We start from the raw sequence: 15,818 nt of genomic DNA on the forward strand, positions 1-15,818 counted from the left end.
CGCGCTTCCCAAGTGGCGCACTGTAGCAGTGCGCCACCGGGCCGGCCCTTGGATAGAACAATTTTGAGAAGAAGAAAAATGCCAGGACAAAGCTGGAAGCAGAAAGTGGAATCTTCAAAAGCCTAAGAGAAAATCTCAGAAATTGCCAGTGCCTAATTTTAAACACTATGATGCATGCAGCAGAAATGGGTCTGCTGTCACCAGATGTCCACAGACGGGATCCTGCTGGCAATTTCCTTGTGATGAACCAGGCCTCTGAGCCAAAGGTACATGACAGAATGGTTGAGTAGGAAACATGACCCATGCATGTGACCTCCCAGGGCCTGAGTGCCGAGACTGCTCTGTGCTCCTATGTGGCCCTGGTCAAAGGGCAGGCACTTTTGCCAAATGCAGGCTCCAGGACTCAGCGAGAGCTGCTTTGAGTGGAGGCAGGTGACAAACACACACATTTTCAGGAGCTTCAGGCCGTAAGTCTGCTAACACTTTGCCTGGGCTCACTGAGACAGAGCCTGGTCCTCAGACGCCCTCTGCCGGCCTCTCTACACTAAACTACTAGATAGAGGTTTGGGGCCCCAAAGAATAGAGTACAAAATGTACATGAAGTTGTCCCCCAGTATCTGTGGGACACTGGTTCCAGGACCCTCACAGATACCAAAATCCACAGATGCTCGAGTCCCTGACATAAAATAGTGTAGTATTTGCACACAAACTATATACATCCTGCCGTATACTTTAAATCATCTCTAGAGTACTTATGATACCTAATACAATGTAAGTGCTACATAAATAGCTGTTATACTGTTTTGTTTTTTTCCCTATTGACTTCAAAAATATATTTTCAGTCCACAATTGGTTCACAATTGGTTGGTGGAGCCCATGGATACGGTGGGGGGCACAACTGTGTAGCAGTTTGCTGGTGCTGGTGGTCACTCTGTTGGGTGGTCAGTCAGATGACAGATGGCTGACTGACCAGTCACTCAACTAGAAAATAATGAGCAGCGGTGCACTAGACACTGTGCTTGGACCTGAGCCACCAGGAGACACACATGGTCCTCGCCTTTAGGGAGCCCAGGGTGCTTAGGGGAGGCAGACGGCAAAAGCAAATGCCACACAAGACGTCTCCCAAAACCAGGGCGTGAGGGTGGAAATGATGGCCCCTTTGGCATGGGAGCTCCTTCCCGCAGGCCCCAGGCAGGCCCACTCTACCTTGATGCCAGCATTGCGCAGGGTCTCCAGGGTGGGCCGCACGTCAGCCTGCAGCTGGTCCTCCACGCCCGTCAGGCACAGCAGCTCCATCTCCATCTCCAGGCTCTCGATCACAGTGGCCACTTTGAGGGAGCGGTCGTGCACACTCAGCTTGGCCTGGACATAGCGGGCCTGGGACACAGCAGCAGATGCAGTCACCGCTGAGGGCAGGGAAGGGGGAGGCAGGGGTGCCCACCCCCTGCTGACAGTGGAACACAGGGTGGGGGGACTCCAACAGGTGGGCTGGACCCTAGCTGGGGGAAACAGGCTTTTGGCCTCCTCCTGAGTCACCAGTACAGACGCTGGAGCTGGACAGACTTGAGTCCCACCCTCAGCTCTACCCTCCCCCACTGTGAGACTTCCAGCAGGTCCCTTAACTTCTCCCAGCCCCACCTGCTTTCGTCCACGAAATAATAACAGCACCAATCACACTGGGCTGTCTCGAGGACTAGCACAACCCAAGACCTCAAAAAACAGTAGGTGCTGCCACACATAACACGCACTGCATAACCAAAACTCTGGACTGCCAGGTTTTCTAAAGTCCCATGTCTGAAGACCACTAACCCAATTCTGCGTATTCCATCTTTACCATGTTAGCAAAAACATGAAAGAAAACCAAAAGTCCCCTCATGGGCCCATTCAAAGCAAATACTTTTAAAAATTGAAAGGCAGGTGTTATTTATCAGGGGTAGAACTCTTAATTTAAAAAAAAAAAAAGCAGGAACCCAACCACACAGACAAGACAGATCCACACATAATTTCTCCGGGAGGAGCTGGGCAAGGAGCTGGGCAAGGACCCAAGAGCCTGTCCCCCAGCCCCATCATGCATGGCATCATGCACGTTGGCTTCATGCCAGGCACACAGCAGTGAACAAGACAAGGACCCTTCCCTCAGGGAATGCACAATCTATAGGACAAGATGACAACAGATGAGTCAACAATCTAGTTCAACTCCAGCATTTTTTTTTTTTTGTCCTTTTTGAGACCAGCCGCACCGCGCTCAGCCAGTGAGCGCTGTGACTGCACCGGTCATCCCTATATAGGATCTGAACCCGCGGCGGGAGCACCGCTGCACTCCCACACCACACTCTCCCGAGTGCGCCACGGGCTCGGCCCCAACATTTTTTATACTTAAAGAAATTTGGGCTCCGAGAGGGTGGTTTATGACAAATTTTCCAGAAGGTATACTATGTGCATTGGGGATATAAGAGCAAACCAGACTGATGAAGCCCTTGCCCTTAAAAAGATTGCATTCCAGAGAGGATATGGGTAAGATGAATGTTAAAAATACAAACAAGGTCATTAAAGATGGTGTTAAGTGTCATGCAGCAAGTTAAACGGGGTGAAGGATGGAAAGCAAAAGGGTGGGGATGCCTTAGACAGGTGGTCCAGGAAGACTTCTCGGAGGAGGCGGCATTTGAACCAAGACCCAAAGGAAGTGAGGGAGTGGGCCATGGAGCTCTGTGAGGGAAGAGAGTTCCAGGCAGAGAGAAGAGCAGGTGCAAAGGCCCCACACAACAGTGAACCTAGTGTGCTCAGAAATGACGGCAGCAGGGCTTGAGGAGAATAAGCCAGGGGGTGCTGGCAGGAGATGTGACCGGGAAGGTGAGCAGGGCTGCAAACACATGGGAAAGGTCACAAGATGACTTACTTCAAAGTCTTGATACTGCTCCTCTGCTAGAGACTTCTTCGCCACCACGAGCACCCGTAGCCCTTCTCGGGCCATGTTGCCACACTGAAAAACAGACCCAGGTCAGTGGGGAGCTGTGACTCTCACTGAGGATGCTGACATGGATGTGCCCCTTCCAAGGGGACAGGGAAAATGGAAAATCAGACAATTGCTTTCCCCTAAAATGATCTTCCCTGAAGCAAACCTTCTACAGGGAAGTCCGCAGAGGGGCAGCCCATAGACCCAGTACAACCCACACGTAGGTTTTCTTTGACTGGCACAGTATATGTTTTGAAATTTAAGTCAACATTGTAATTCGCCCCAAATCTAGATCACGGGTTCGGTAGAAACACTGAAATCTGACAAAACCAGGTGCACTTTCCCAAATAACCACAGTCAGTGATGGCTAAGAAGAGGCTGCTCCTGTGTGTTCCCAGAAAACACAGTTGTCAAGTGAAGAACCTTCCAATACATTTAACACGCAAAGTGCCAGGAAAATACTCCCAGGCCTGTTTCATCCATTTACGTTACCTGCCTGGCCTCTGTAGGTACATGGATTTGCAACCCCCAAATTGAAAACATCATGTTACTGAATGTAAAATGTGAATTCCCCACCTGGAGCTGAGAAAGGAGACAAAATAGCCTGATAAACCTGAGAGCTCCTCCCCTCTGGCTGCCGGCCAACTGTACATGTCACAAACTGGGGTAGGCAGCCTCTGATGTGGCTCCCAAGGGTCCCCGCCTCCTGGAACTCATGCCCTTGAGTGACAACATCCCCTTGAGTGTGAGCTGGACCTTGTGACTTACTCCTAACAAACAGACAGCAGCAAGAGTAAGGGGACATCACCTCTGAGATGAGGTTACCGAAGACGGTGACTTCCGTCTCGTTTAGCAGCCTCTCCTGCTCCCTGTCTTGCTCACTTTGATGAAGCCAGCAGCCAGGTGTGAGCTGCCCTCTGGCAAGGACCACATGGCATGGAACAGGAGGAGCTGAAGGCTGCCCACAACCACTGACAGCTCAGAGTGGATCCTGCCCCAGTCAAGCCTTGAAATGAGACCACAGCCCCAGCTGACACCTTGACTGCAGCATTGGGGGGCCCTGAAGCACAGGACCCAGCTAGGCCATGCCTGGCTCTCTGACCCACAGAAACCATGAGGAATCAACGTGTATTGTTTCAAGCAGCTAAGTAGCAGGGTGGTCTGTTCCACCGCCACAGATAACAAATACAGAGGCCCACCTCACTATCCCATGCAAGGCAATGCCGCTTCAGAACTGCTTTCAAGGCCCAGTTTTCATGGCCCACGTCTCGCTTACCTCTTCCTCCAGCCAGTCGTTGTACTGCACGATGCCAGCCATGACAACATCCGCTCCCTTCATGTAAAACGTAATTTCTCCAGTTGATTCATCCTAGAGAGGGAGGCCAGGAACAATGAGTAACCAAAAGGAACATGCTTTCTGCTCCGACGCCCGCTTCCCACGATGGAGCGTGTACGGAGTGTACGTCACAGACGCCAGCGTTCTTTCACTTGGCCGGAGATAAAAAGCAAGAGAGGGCCTCACTTTGAGGCAAAGGCCACAGAAATCAGAAGAAAACTCAAAGCATTTATTTGGGAAATTATTAAATGATGAGAGCAAGATCAAAAGGATTAAGACCTTTGTATTGTTTTCAAAGTTATTGCTATTCCAACAGGAATGGCCTCCTATGCTCTAAGATAATTTTAAATTTACATGTAGGACTGCCAGTATCACCAAAAGAGCAGGGAAGATAACGATCTGGATCAGGGTTTCTCATCCTCGGTACTATTGACATTTGGGCTGGATCAATCTTTGTTGTAGGGACTGTCTGGTGCCTTGTAGGACGTTTAGCAGCACCCCTGGCCTCTACCCACTAGATGCCAGCAGCAGCCCCACTGGTGACAATCAAAAATGTCTCCTGGGGGGGCAACTGTCTCAGCTGGGAACCACTAATCTAGAAAATTCCAGACCTCTATGTCTGTCTGAGGACTTACCTAGATATCAAATCACCCAGAGTTTCAGTTCACCCTGACCAGACTTTCTGGGTGGTAGGTGGCACCTCCACAGGCACCAAATGCTCAGACCTGGCACCAGCTCCAGCTGTGTGCACGTGCACAGTTGCTTCTCTTCTCTAAACCCCAGTTTCCTCATCTGAAACAGGATACCAACAATCCTTACTACCTAAACTGTGGTGGCTGAAACTAGATAATCCACACAAAGCAGTTGGCGCAGGGCAGATGCACACAAAGTGTCCCTCAATGATATTATTTCTGGTGGGATGATCATAATTTCTTGGGTCTACTGCATGTGGAAGACAAGGCTTAGCCCAGTGACTCTCAACAGGAATGATCTTGTCCCCAGGGACACCTGGCAGTCAATGCCTGGAGATGCTTCTGAATGTCACAACTCGGGGGGCGAGCTACTGGCATCTAGTAGGCGGAGGCCAGAGAAGCTGCCACACATCCTACAACGTGCAGGACAGCTCCACAACTAAGAAGGAGAGAGTAGAGACGGGCAAGGAAACCGAGCATGGCCATCAACATCTTGTGCCTAAATTCTGCTACCCCAGGAAGCCCAGAATGAATGTCTACAAAGTCTTCATTCAATATGAAATAAAGCCAGGTTAGTACTACAGTTTCTGCATTTAAAACAACTTTTGAATGCCCTCTAATCACTGACAATCTTTTAGAACCACTCGCTGACTCATTAAAAGCACCCCCGGGCAAGAAGAGGCACCCGTGTTTTAAACACATTCAATGCCATGTGTTATCTTTGATGAATTGCTGCTGTAGCCTGCGTGTGACTCAGGCCAAAGAAAGCTGTGGGTTCTGAACATGAAAGCATCAGAGGTTTCTCTTCCTTTCCCCTTCACCCAAATGATGCTTAACAACGTGGCTGTAGGAAATAACACACACCCCCCGCCCAGCTTCCTTTATTATAGATGGGGCTCAAGCAAGTTCAGAGTTTTGTCCAATATAAATACTGTATCAACTATCTCCTCCCATGAGTCATTTCCTCCTACCAAGTTCATCACAAGTTTACTTTGTTCCCAGATCATTCTTTGTCATAGGAACTATCCATGCTAAGCAGCATCCCTGGTCTCCACCCACTAGATGCCAGTAGGACCACCTACTCGGGGTTGTGACAATCACAAATGTTTCCAGACATTTTCAAATGCCCCCCCGGAGGAGAATTGTTGCATTAGAGGAGTATAGTGATATTTGTGCAAAGTAGAAAACTAGTTCAAAACCCTGGACGCAGATTTCTTTCCACTCGCCCAAATCAAAGAAACAGGTCAGGAAATAAGAAAACTTAGCAAGATAATATGTATTTCACTAAAGACAGCTTTGCAAAGATGGATGCTCACAGCGTTATTTTTAGCAGTCAAAAATGAGAAACAGCTTAAGCATCCAAAATAAGAAAAGTTCATGAAATAGCAGTACATTCTTTCATGAAAACACCAGGCATACTTTAAAAATCATATTCTACTGATATGAGAACATTTTCATCATATACATATAGTTTAGTGGGTGGGGGGCAGCTCAGAAAGCTTTATATGAAGTTTGATGCCAATTTTATAAAAATGTGTATGGATATTTACACTTGTACATGCTTTGAAAAAGACTGAAAGGAAAATCTCCTGAAAAGATAATTGGTTATCTTGGGTGGTGAAAAAGGAGATGAATAGCTTTGATCCCCACTTGTTTACATACTCAGTTGTTCTAAATGCCTTAACTGTAAATGTTGATTTTTTTTTTTTTAAACCTGGGAAGGAGGGGCACACTATGCCCACCCAACAGTATCTCCATACATCCAGGCATAGAGTCCCTGTCTTGCCATGGGAAGACACAGGGGTCACAGCTCATAAAACATGACACATCCCTGGGGATGAGAGTCGCTTACAACTAAACAAAGGGTGGTGTATACCGCTCACTTACTCTAGCATGGCTGCTCTTGGGGACTATTCAACGATGATTCAACACTCAAATGACCTCAGCACAGCCCACAGCCCCAGAACTTGAGAAAATAAAGGCTGGAACAAAACTAAAGTAATTCCATAGGAGATAATGATTCTAATGCCCCAGGAAACAACCCACCCCCACCCCCAAGGATTTATGCTGTTGCTTCCAGCCACGATGTTCTTGATATCAGATGCGTACTCAAGATGTGGCTTACGAGCCAGGGGTCAGGCCAGGTGTGGGCCAGTGGGGAAAGCAGCAGCTGGGTGGGAGAAAAGCCTCCCTCCCTGCTCGAAAGTTGCCATGGACGCATGTCCTGCACAGTCTGAAGTACCTACTCGCGTCTGGGACAAAAAAGTCCCTTAAAAAGTGCCGTTTCAAAGCATGTTGATGCTGCATCACTGGATCAGAAGAGCAGCTCATGCAGCTGCCTTTATCTTCTGTCTGGGTAGGCAATCTCCAAAATGGGTCTCAATGGTCCCCACCTCCTGGTATTCATGCCCTTGGTACCTACTCGCGTCTGGGACAAAAAAGTCCCTTAAAAAGTGCCGTTTCAAAGCATGTCGATGCTGCATCACTGGATCAGAAGAGCAGCTCATGCAGCTGCCTTTATCTTCTGCCTGGGTAGGCAATCTCCAAAATGGGTCTCAATGGTCCCCACCTCCTGGTATTCATGCCCTTGTGTCATCCACCCCACTGGTGTGGGATTGGATGTATGACTTGCTCCTGATAATAGAATAAGGCTAGAGTGAAGGCATGTTGCTTCCAAGACCGGGTTACAATAGACCACGACTTCTGTCTTGCTCACACTCCCACCTCCTCTCTCTGATGAAGCCAACTGACATGGGAGGTAGCTGATGAAGAGGCCCATGTGGCAATGAACTGAGGGTGGCCTCTGGCAAAGAGCCAGTAAAGAACTAAGGCCCTCAGTCTGACAACCCCCAAGAAACTGAACCCTGCCAACAACGCTGATGCTGTCTGGAAGTTGATCCTGCCCCAACAGAACCTTGGATGACAGCTGCCCTGGCCAACCCCTTGACCTCAGCCTGTGAGAGACCCTGAGCCAGAGAATCCCAGTAGCCACACCCAGATTCCTGGCCCACAGAAACTATCAGAAATACATACATTGTTGTTTTAAGTCATTACTGTGGGGTAATCTGTTATGCAGCAATATGCAATTAATTCACTGCCCCAACATTATTACAGGTGCTCTGTGAGCTTTATGATGCCCCTCCCTTCACCCAAACCCGCAGGTCCTGGGGGTAAGGGGCATGAACTTGGGAGCCAGTTGGCCTGAGGGCTGATCTCAGCCCCTAGCTGTGTGAACTTGGGCAGGTTTCTTAGCCTCTCTATATCCCAATTTTCTCCTCTGTCAAATGCCAGTTATAACGATACCTACCCCCACTAGGTTATGGTAAGAATTAAATGAGTTAGTTGATGCAATTCACTTAGAACAGCTGCTGGCACACAATAAGCGCCATTTAAATGTTACCTGTCATTTACTGCTTTTGTTGTTCCCACCGCTACTACCATTACTACTGCTGCTAGTTACTACTATTACTACTACTACTAACATGGAACCACCCCAAGCACTGAGGCTACAAGGTAAATGATCAAGGACTACGGTGAAAATCCGGGAGGGCCAGAAAAAGTTGTGAGTTGTTTCTTTTAATTGTCCTTTCTGATAGCTGCCCTAACAACACCACCACTAAAAAGATGACTGACGATCACCGTTGAAGACCATTAACTTCAGCACCTACTGAGAGTCTACCATGTGCCAGGCAAGAATGCAGCACCTAGGAGCCAGCAGGATGAACGAATGGTCCTGGTCCTTGTTCTCACCAACCAATAGAAAAGACAGACTTTGACAAGTAAACCCACAATAAATAAAGAACTTCAGTGTGATAAACACGATGAAAGAAAAGAGCAAGATGCTACAACGGGTCCTGTGAAGTCGGGGACCTTGCAGAGCTGCAGGTGACGAGCCCAACGCTAGCTGAAAGTACCAGCACGAAGGGGGAGGGCTGTATGCCCAATGGTCTGCACATCAATTTTTACTTTTACTAATTTACTATAATAGAATCTATAACTTTTTGCTCCCTAAGGCATGAAACACTTGGGTAGATCAGGGTGGGGAGGATTCTTATTTGTTAAAAAAAAATCCAGAAAAGATGAAAGAGTTTTATTCCAAAGATTTGTATGATTTGAGGCAGAGTATTCTCCGACCAAGCCAAATAATGTGAAGAACCTTTACAAATATCAGGGAACTATACCAGTACCAAGACAGGTTTGGGATGGAACCAAATCATCTGTGTTTCCTAACGTTCTTTGGTAATTCACATGATCATCCAGGCTTAAGAACTACTGAACAAAGTGCTAGGTGAACACCAGGTTTCCCAAGCTTCCCTGAACGAAAGTGTGATCTCTGTAAGTAAAAGAGCTATTTAAATAGAAAAGCAGGACCTTAATTCAGACTCTTCAGATTGGCCATATTTTAAAAAGCCTAACACTATCGAATGCTGGTGAGGGGTGGAGGAACGGTGGGATGGAGATTAGTACAACCACTTTGGAGAAAAAGTTGACAATATCTGATGAAGTTGAAAGTATACATATTCTACAACCCAGCAATCTCTAGGTATACTTCGTAGAGAAACATTCACATACATGCAAAGGAGACCAGAACAGACACGGATATGCATGGCAGCACTGTTTCTAATATCAAAAAAAAAAAAAAGTGGCAATTATCTGAATGACTATCAAAAGGCAACTGCAATAGACCAAAGGAACAGAGGTATATTCACACAATGCAGTACTATAACATAGCTATAATAAATGAAGTACGGTTAAATGTATGAAGATAAAGTTTTTTAATGTTAAGCAAAAAGCAAGAATTGCAGTAATGACACACATACTATGATGCCATTTACATAGAGAACAAAAACATGTAAACCCATAATACATATTGTTCATGTCTGATGATAGTATTTTTTTTTAAATAATCAGTAATTTAATCCAAATAAGATATTGCACTTCCAATTTCCATCATGATAATAGTATTTTAAAATAAGAATGATGAACTTGGAGTAGGTATGGAGAGGAAGGGCATCTAGGAGGCACAGCTGGGGGTTCAACTGAATCCATAATGTTTGGTTTCTTTAAAAAAAATTCTTTCTAACTACAATACATGCAAAAATATAGATAAATCTCACAAATATAAATATGAGCAAATGAATATACAAACAGGTATCTATTGTATGATTCCATTTATATAAAATACAAACAGACACGATTAAACCTAATAGAAATCAGGACAGGGGTTATATCCTTGTGGGGAGAACTGTAGCAAATGGAAAGTAGCACAGGAGCAGAAGAGGTGAAGGGGTCAGGTTCTGCTCCTCCCACCAGACGGATGCTGGTTTCACAGGTGTGTTAACTTTGTGAAAAAGGGTTAAGCTATACACTTATGATATTTAGACCTTTCTCTGTGATATTGTATGCCAATAAAAGTTTCAAAAAATATAATGAGAAAATCTGAAATGAACATGGCAAAATGATGCTGCTGAGTGGTTGCTATTTTTTTTGCTAACTTAGTAATTGTATGAATTAAAAAACCACTGAGGGGCCGGCCCGGTGGCGCACTGCTACAGTGCGCCGCTTGGGAGCGCGGCTGCGCTCCCGCCGAGGGTTCGGATCCCACATACAGACCGGCCGCTCACTGGCTGAGCAAGGTGCGGGAGCAACACAGAGGGTTGCGATCCCGTTGCCGGTCCCGGTCTGGTACGGGCGCGACACTGAGGGTTGCGATCCGTTGCCAGTCACGAAAAAAGACAAAAAGGAAAAAAAAACCACTGAGAATATTTAATTACAAGTGTAACTAAACCAGTCAAAGGGGAAATAATAGTCTCTTTAACAAATGGTGCTAAGACAACTGCTTACCCACATGCAGAAGAATAAAGTGAACCCCCTACCTCACACCATATGTAAAAATTAACTCAAAGTGATCATGAGCTGAAACTACAAAACTCTTACGAGAACATATAGGGGTAAGTCTTCATCACTTTGGAGTTAGCAATGGATTCCTAGATATGACACCAAAGTCAAGAGCAACAACAATGAAAATAGATCAATTAGACCTCATCAAAATTATAATCTCTATATATCAAAGGTCATTATCATGAAAGTGAAAGACAAACTATAGCATGAGAGAAAACATCTGCAAATCATACGTCTGATATGGGTCCAGTATCCAGAACATATAAAGAACCCTTACAACTTAATAACAAAAAGACAACCCAATTAAAAATGGGTAAACTACCCAATTAAAATTGGGCAAATTAAAATGGGATTTGAATAGACATTTCTCCATGCAAGATATACAAATGGCCATAGTGTATGAAAAGGCACTCAATATCATTAGCCATTAGGAAAATGCAAATAAAAACACAATGAAATGCTACTTCATAACCACTAGGACAGTGATAATCAAAAAATTGAAAACAACAAGTGTTGGTGAGGATGTGGAGAAACTGGAACCCTCATACATTGCTGGTGGGAATGTAAAATGGTGCAGCTTGAAGAAAACAGTTTGGAGGTTCCTCATAAAGCTGAAGATAGAACTATCCAGCAACTGGGAAACTGACCCAGCGTAACTCAGCAATTCCACTCCTAGGTATATACCCCCCAAAATTGAAAATAGCTACTCAAATATTTATACGTGAATGCTCTAGTCACAATAGTCAACAGGTAGAAACAACCCAAATGTCCATGAATGGATGAATGAACAAACAAAATTTGGTCTATACATATAATGAAATACTAGCCAGCCATAAAAAGGAATGAAATACTGATCCATGTTACAACATGGATGAACCTTGAAAACGTTATGGTAAGTGAAAGGAGCCACACGCAGAAGACCATATAATGTATGATTCCACTTATATGAAATGTCCAGAATAGACAAATCCACAGAGACAGAATGCAGACTGGTGGTTGACAGCACTGAGGAATAGGGGAGAATGCGGAGTGGCTGCTTAACGGTTTTCTTTTGGAGTCGTGAAAATGTTTTGAAACCTGGCAGAAGTGGTAGTCACACAATTGTGAATGTACTAAATGCCCCCAAATTGTTTGCTTTAAAATGATTGTTTTATGTTATGTGAATTTTGCCTCAATAAAAATAAATGTTTAATTAAAGAAAAGAGAATGAGAAATGTATTACCAGGAAATGCCCAATTTATATTCAGCAGAATTTTCACTCTAGAACTGGAATCACCTTAAGCTGATCCACAATCTAGTCAGCAACTGATGACCATAATCTGATCATCGATCTAGTCCAACTGATGAACTAACGTCCTTTCTGTTTAAGGGATTATATTCCCTTGTTAGTCTGGGTGGCAGATGCCACAATCAACAGGGTGAGAAAGGGGTATGAAAGAACGTCAGGCCACAGGACATATGCCGTGCAGCGTACTTGGGGTTTTTAGCCCTTTTAAGTCATGAATGAAAACAACTCACCCTCACGATGATGCCCATGCGCTTGCTCTCATAGGTAAAAGGGAAGATCTGCAAGATGGTGAAGTTCAGGATCTGGTCGCCAGGGGTCCTCAGCTGCACAGAAGACTGGTCTCGGCCCACCAGGGTTAAACCCACACTTTCAGTCCACTGGACCAGGGCCACCTAAATGTAACACAGAGTCGAAGGTCAGACATGCAGCCGAGGGTCCCGGTTCACAGGGTATGCACGTGAACACAAAGGCAGAAGGGGGAGCAGAGGCAGGTGAACACAACAGTCACTTTCCCTGAGGAAGGCAAGGGCTTTTCCCGAGGCTGTGCCGGCGGTGACAGTGTCTGTTCCTCTGGGCCTGCGGGGCTCCCACACTCAGAGCTGCCCCTCCATAAGGCATACTTCTCCTTCTCCAGGTTCCAAAGCAGGCCACATGCAAGTGACATGGCAGAGAGAGTGCACAGTGTTGAGGGATTGGCACAACCACAGATTGTTTCTGGAAGAATCTGCACAAGCCAAACAACAGAACACACAGGGACCGAAGGAACAGGACGCCAGTTCAGTGATTCACCTCCAGCCTCTCCTGTCAGCTTCGCACATGCTCCACTGCATGAGTATCTACACTGGTCACCAGCTGGTCGATTCTGCCCTCAGGGGGCACATGGCAATGTTGGGACATTTTTGCTCGTCACAACTGGGAAGGAGGAACTACAGGTATCAAGGGGGTAAAGGCCAGGGATGCTGCTAAACATCCTGCAGTGCACAGGGCGGCCCCCACCACAAGTACCCAGCCTCAAATGCAATGGCACTGAGTTTGAGAACACTGGTCTATGCAGATGAGGAAACTGAGACTCAGAGAAGTCAATGCGATTGCCCAAAGTGACAGTGCTGGGAAGTGACAAAGGCTAGTCCTGGTGGCATCTGGGTCTGCCTGGTGCAAAGATCTGCACCACAAAACTCTTCACTTCCAGGAGGCACTGTCTGGGTCTCATGCCAGAACCTTCTCACAGCCTCAACCAGGCTGACTCCACCTAAGCCCAAAGGCATGTGAGTCACAAATGCCAAGACAGGCCAGACTGGTGGTGCAAGCAAATGAAGGGGGCGGGGCTTGGGGCAAGCAGGTGCCCCCCACGTCTGAAGGGGCTGCCACCGCCATGACACTGTGCAGGATGTCACTCCGAGGAATGTGGGCACCAGGTGGCCAGAGCTTCAGGTTTCTCAAGAAAAACCAGAGATCTGGACTTGTCCCTGAGATCTCCCAACTTTTAAACGTAAGCAATTAAGGGCTGGCTGGTTAGTTCGCTTGGTTAGAGCCTGGTGTTATAACAGTGAGGTGAAGGGTTTGGATTTCCGTACTGCAAAAAAAAAAAAATTGATAGAAATAAAATAAATGTAAGCAATTAATTTGTATGTTTTAAGAGCCCATGAAGAAAATAAAACACACCTGCAGATGAATCTGGCCTGGGGTCTCCAGGAAAAGAAGGAAATAGGAGAGGAAAAGGAGAGAAAAGGTGGGGAAAGAGAGGGGTGGGGGAGGAATTGGAGACCACCGAGCCCCCACCCCCCATTGCCACAGGAAGGAGGCTACAATGGGGGTGGGGAAGGCATGAAAAAGTATGCATTGGGCCGGCCCGGTAGCGCACTGCTACAGTGCGCTGCTTGGGGAGCGCGGCGGCACTCCTGCCGAGGGTTCGGATCCCACATACAGACCAGCCGCTCACTGGCTGAGCGAGGTGCGGGCGCAACACTGAGGGTTGCGATCCCGTTGCCGGTCCCGGTCCGGTACGGGCGCGACACTGAGGGTTGCGATTTGTTGCCGGTCACGAAAAAAGACAAAAAAAGGAAAAAAAAAAAAAAGAAAAAGTATGCAGAGCCCACATGTGCCAGATGCGCCAAATGGAAGGGCCACCGTGCTTACTGCTCAGAGCAGCTCACTGGGGTAGGAAGTGCCAAGGCCACATGGGGGATGAGGAATCCGAGACTCAGTAAGGCCAGGGTGAGTTGCTCTTGGCTGGCAGCTGAGACAGGATGGGACAGGATCTGATGCTAGGTCTAGCTGACCCAAGTAAGAGGCCCAAGGGAAAGTGCCAATCCGGTTATCCAGATGCCCCTGCTTGAATCACACCCTCAGCAGGTGCCACCCCAGCCCACTGCCACTGCTGGAAAGTCGATGGAAGGTGTGGTCAGCAGAATAACGCCTGACAAAAATGCCCATGTGTTAATCTCTGGAACTTGCGGATACGTAACCTTGCATGGCAAAAGGGACTCTGCAGACGTGACCGAGAATAAGGACCTTAAAATGGAGAGATCATCCTGGATTATCCAGGTAGGCCCAATGTAATCACATGAGGCCTCAAAAGGCAGCCTTTCCTGGCTGTGGTTGGAGAGAGAGGACAGAAGCAGAGTCAGAGAGATGTGATGCTGCTAACTTTGGAGATGGAGGAAGGGGCCATAAGCTAAGGAGTGTGGAGCTAGAAAAGGCAAGGGGACAGATCCTCCCCAGAGCCTCCAGGAGCGACGTGGAACTGCTGACACCATGCCCATCTCTCAGAGAGACATGTGTGGACCTCTGACCAACAGAACTGTAAGATAATATATTTGTGTCACTTTAAAACATCAGATATGCAGGCATTTGGTACAGTTGTGACAGGAAACAAATACAGGAGGGCTTCCAATTTTAATGCCAAACAAGCTGTCATTCTGATCCAAGTCCAAAGGCTCGGTGTCCAAATAAAGATAAAGACAAAGTAGCCCCTCACACTTCCTTCTTATAAAGCTTAATCTTCAGAGGGAAAAAAGGAGGCAGGTTTTAGGGGAGTGCTGACTTGGGGAACTAAGGGTAGGTGTTAGGGGAAGAGGGTCTACAGAAGGCCTTCATTCCACTGGAAATGTTACACTATCTTCAAGCCCAGTAGTGGGTACTGTATAGTATATAACTTTCTGCACACCAGAACTATTTCATAATGATTACTTTTTCTCTGAGGGCAGTGGAAGGTAAACAGAGTCACTTTTCAAAAGACTCCTGTAGCAGTGCTGACCACCCCAAGTACTTCTATTTTATCGGGTTCTTCCTGAGTCCCCATTCCTTTCACCAAGAGAGCTCTGCAAAGCCATAAGGAAGACACCTGTAGATTGCTGATCCATGGTCCTGTTTCTGGAACGCCAGGATGTCATCTTGGCTGAACAAGGTAGAGCTCAAAACTGGGTTCCGGTCCCAACTCTACCACCAGCCCACTAGACCTATGCAAAAAAAGGGGCTTAAAAGTAGATTACTTCTCACTTCTGTTCCAGCTCTGAAAACGTATCTTTATGCATCCTTAGTCAGCTATGCTCAGATATTTAATTTGGTTTCTATTGCTAATATTAACTGAACTTCCATTAGCAAGAAGTTTTTTTTTTTTTTTTTTTTTTTTTTTTTTTTTTTTTTTTA

The 15,818-nt window shown here is 46.5% G+C and overlaps 1 protein-coding gene across 1 annotated transcript in view; it reads right to left on the reverse strand.

Annotated features, from left to right (window-relative positions):
* Nucleotides 1-1,206: 1,206 nt before the first annotated feature.
* The window catches only part of ATP9A (ATPase, class II, type 9A), a gene marked incomplete at its 3' end in the record, with an annotated part of 91,795 nt that continues 77,183 nt past the window's right edge, over nt 1,207-15,818 (reverse strand). The window contains exons 15-18 of the mRNA XM_008587338.1: nt 12,401-12,562; nt 4,230-4,322; nt 2,897-2,980; nt 1,207-1,377 (exon numbers count right to left, since the gene is read on the reverse strand). Of these exons, the coding sequence (XP_008585560.1) occupies nt 1,207-1,377; nt 2,897-2,980; nt 4,230-4,322; nt 12,401-12,562 (510 nt within the window). The remainder of the gene's footprint in view (nt 1,378-2,896; nt 2,981-4,229; nt 4,323-12,400; nt 12,563-15,818) is intronic.

Source organism: Galeopterus variegatus, unplaced genomic scaffold, assembly GCF_000696425.1.
Source record: "Galeopterus variegatus unplaced genomic scaffold, G_variegatus-3.0.2 Scaffold4336, whole genome shotgun sequence".
Classification (NCBI taxonomy): domain Eukaryota; kingdom Metazoa; phylum Chordata; class Mammalia; order Dermoptera; family Cynocephalidae; genus Galeopterus; species Galeopterus variegatus.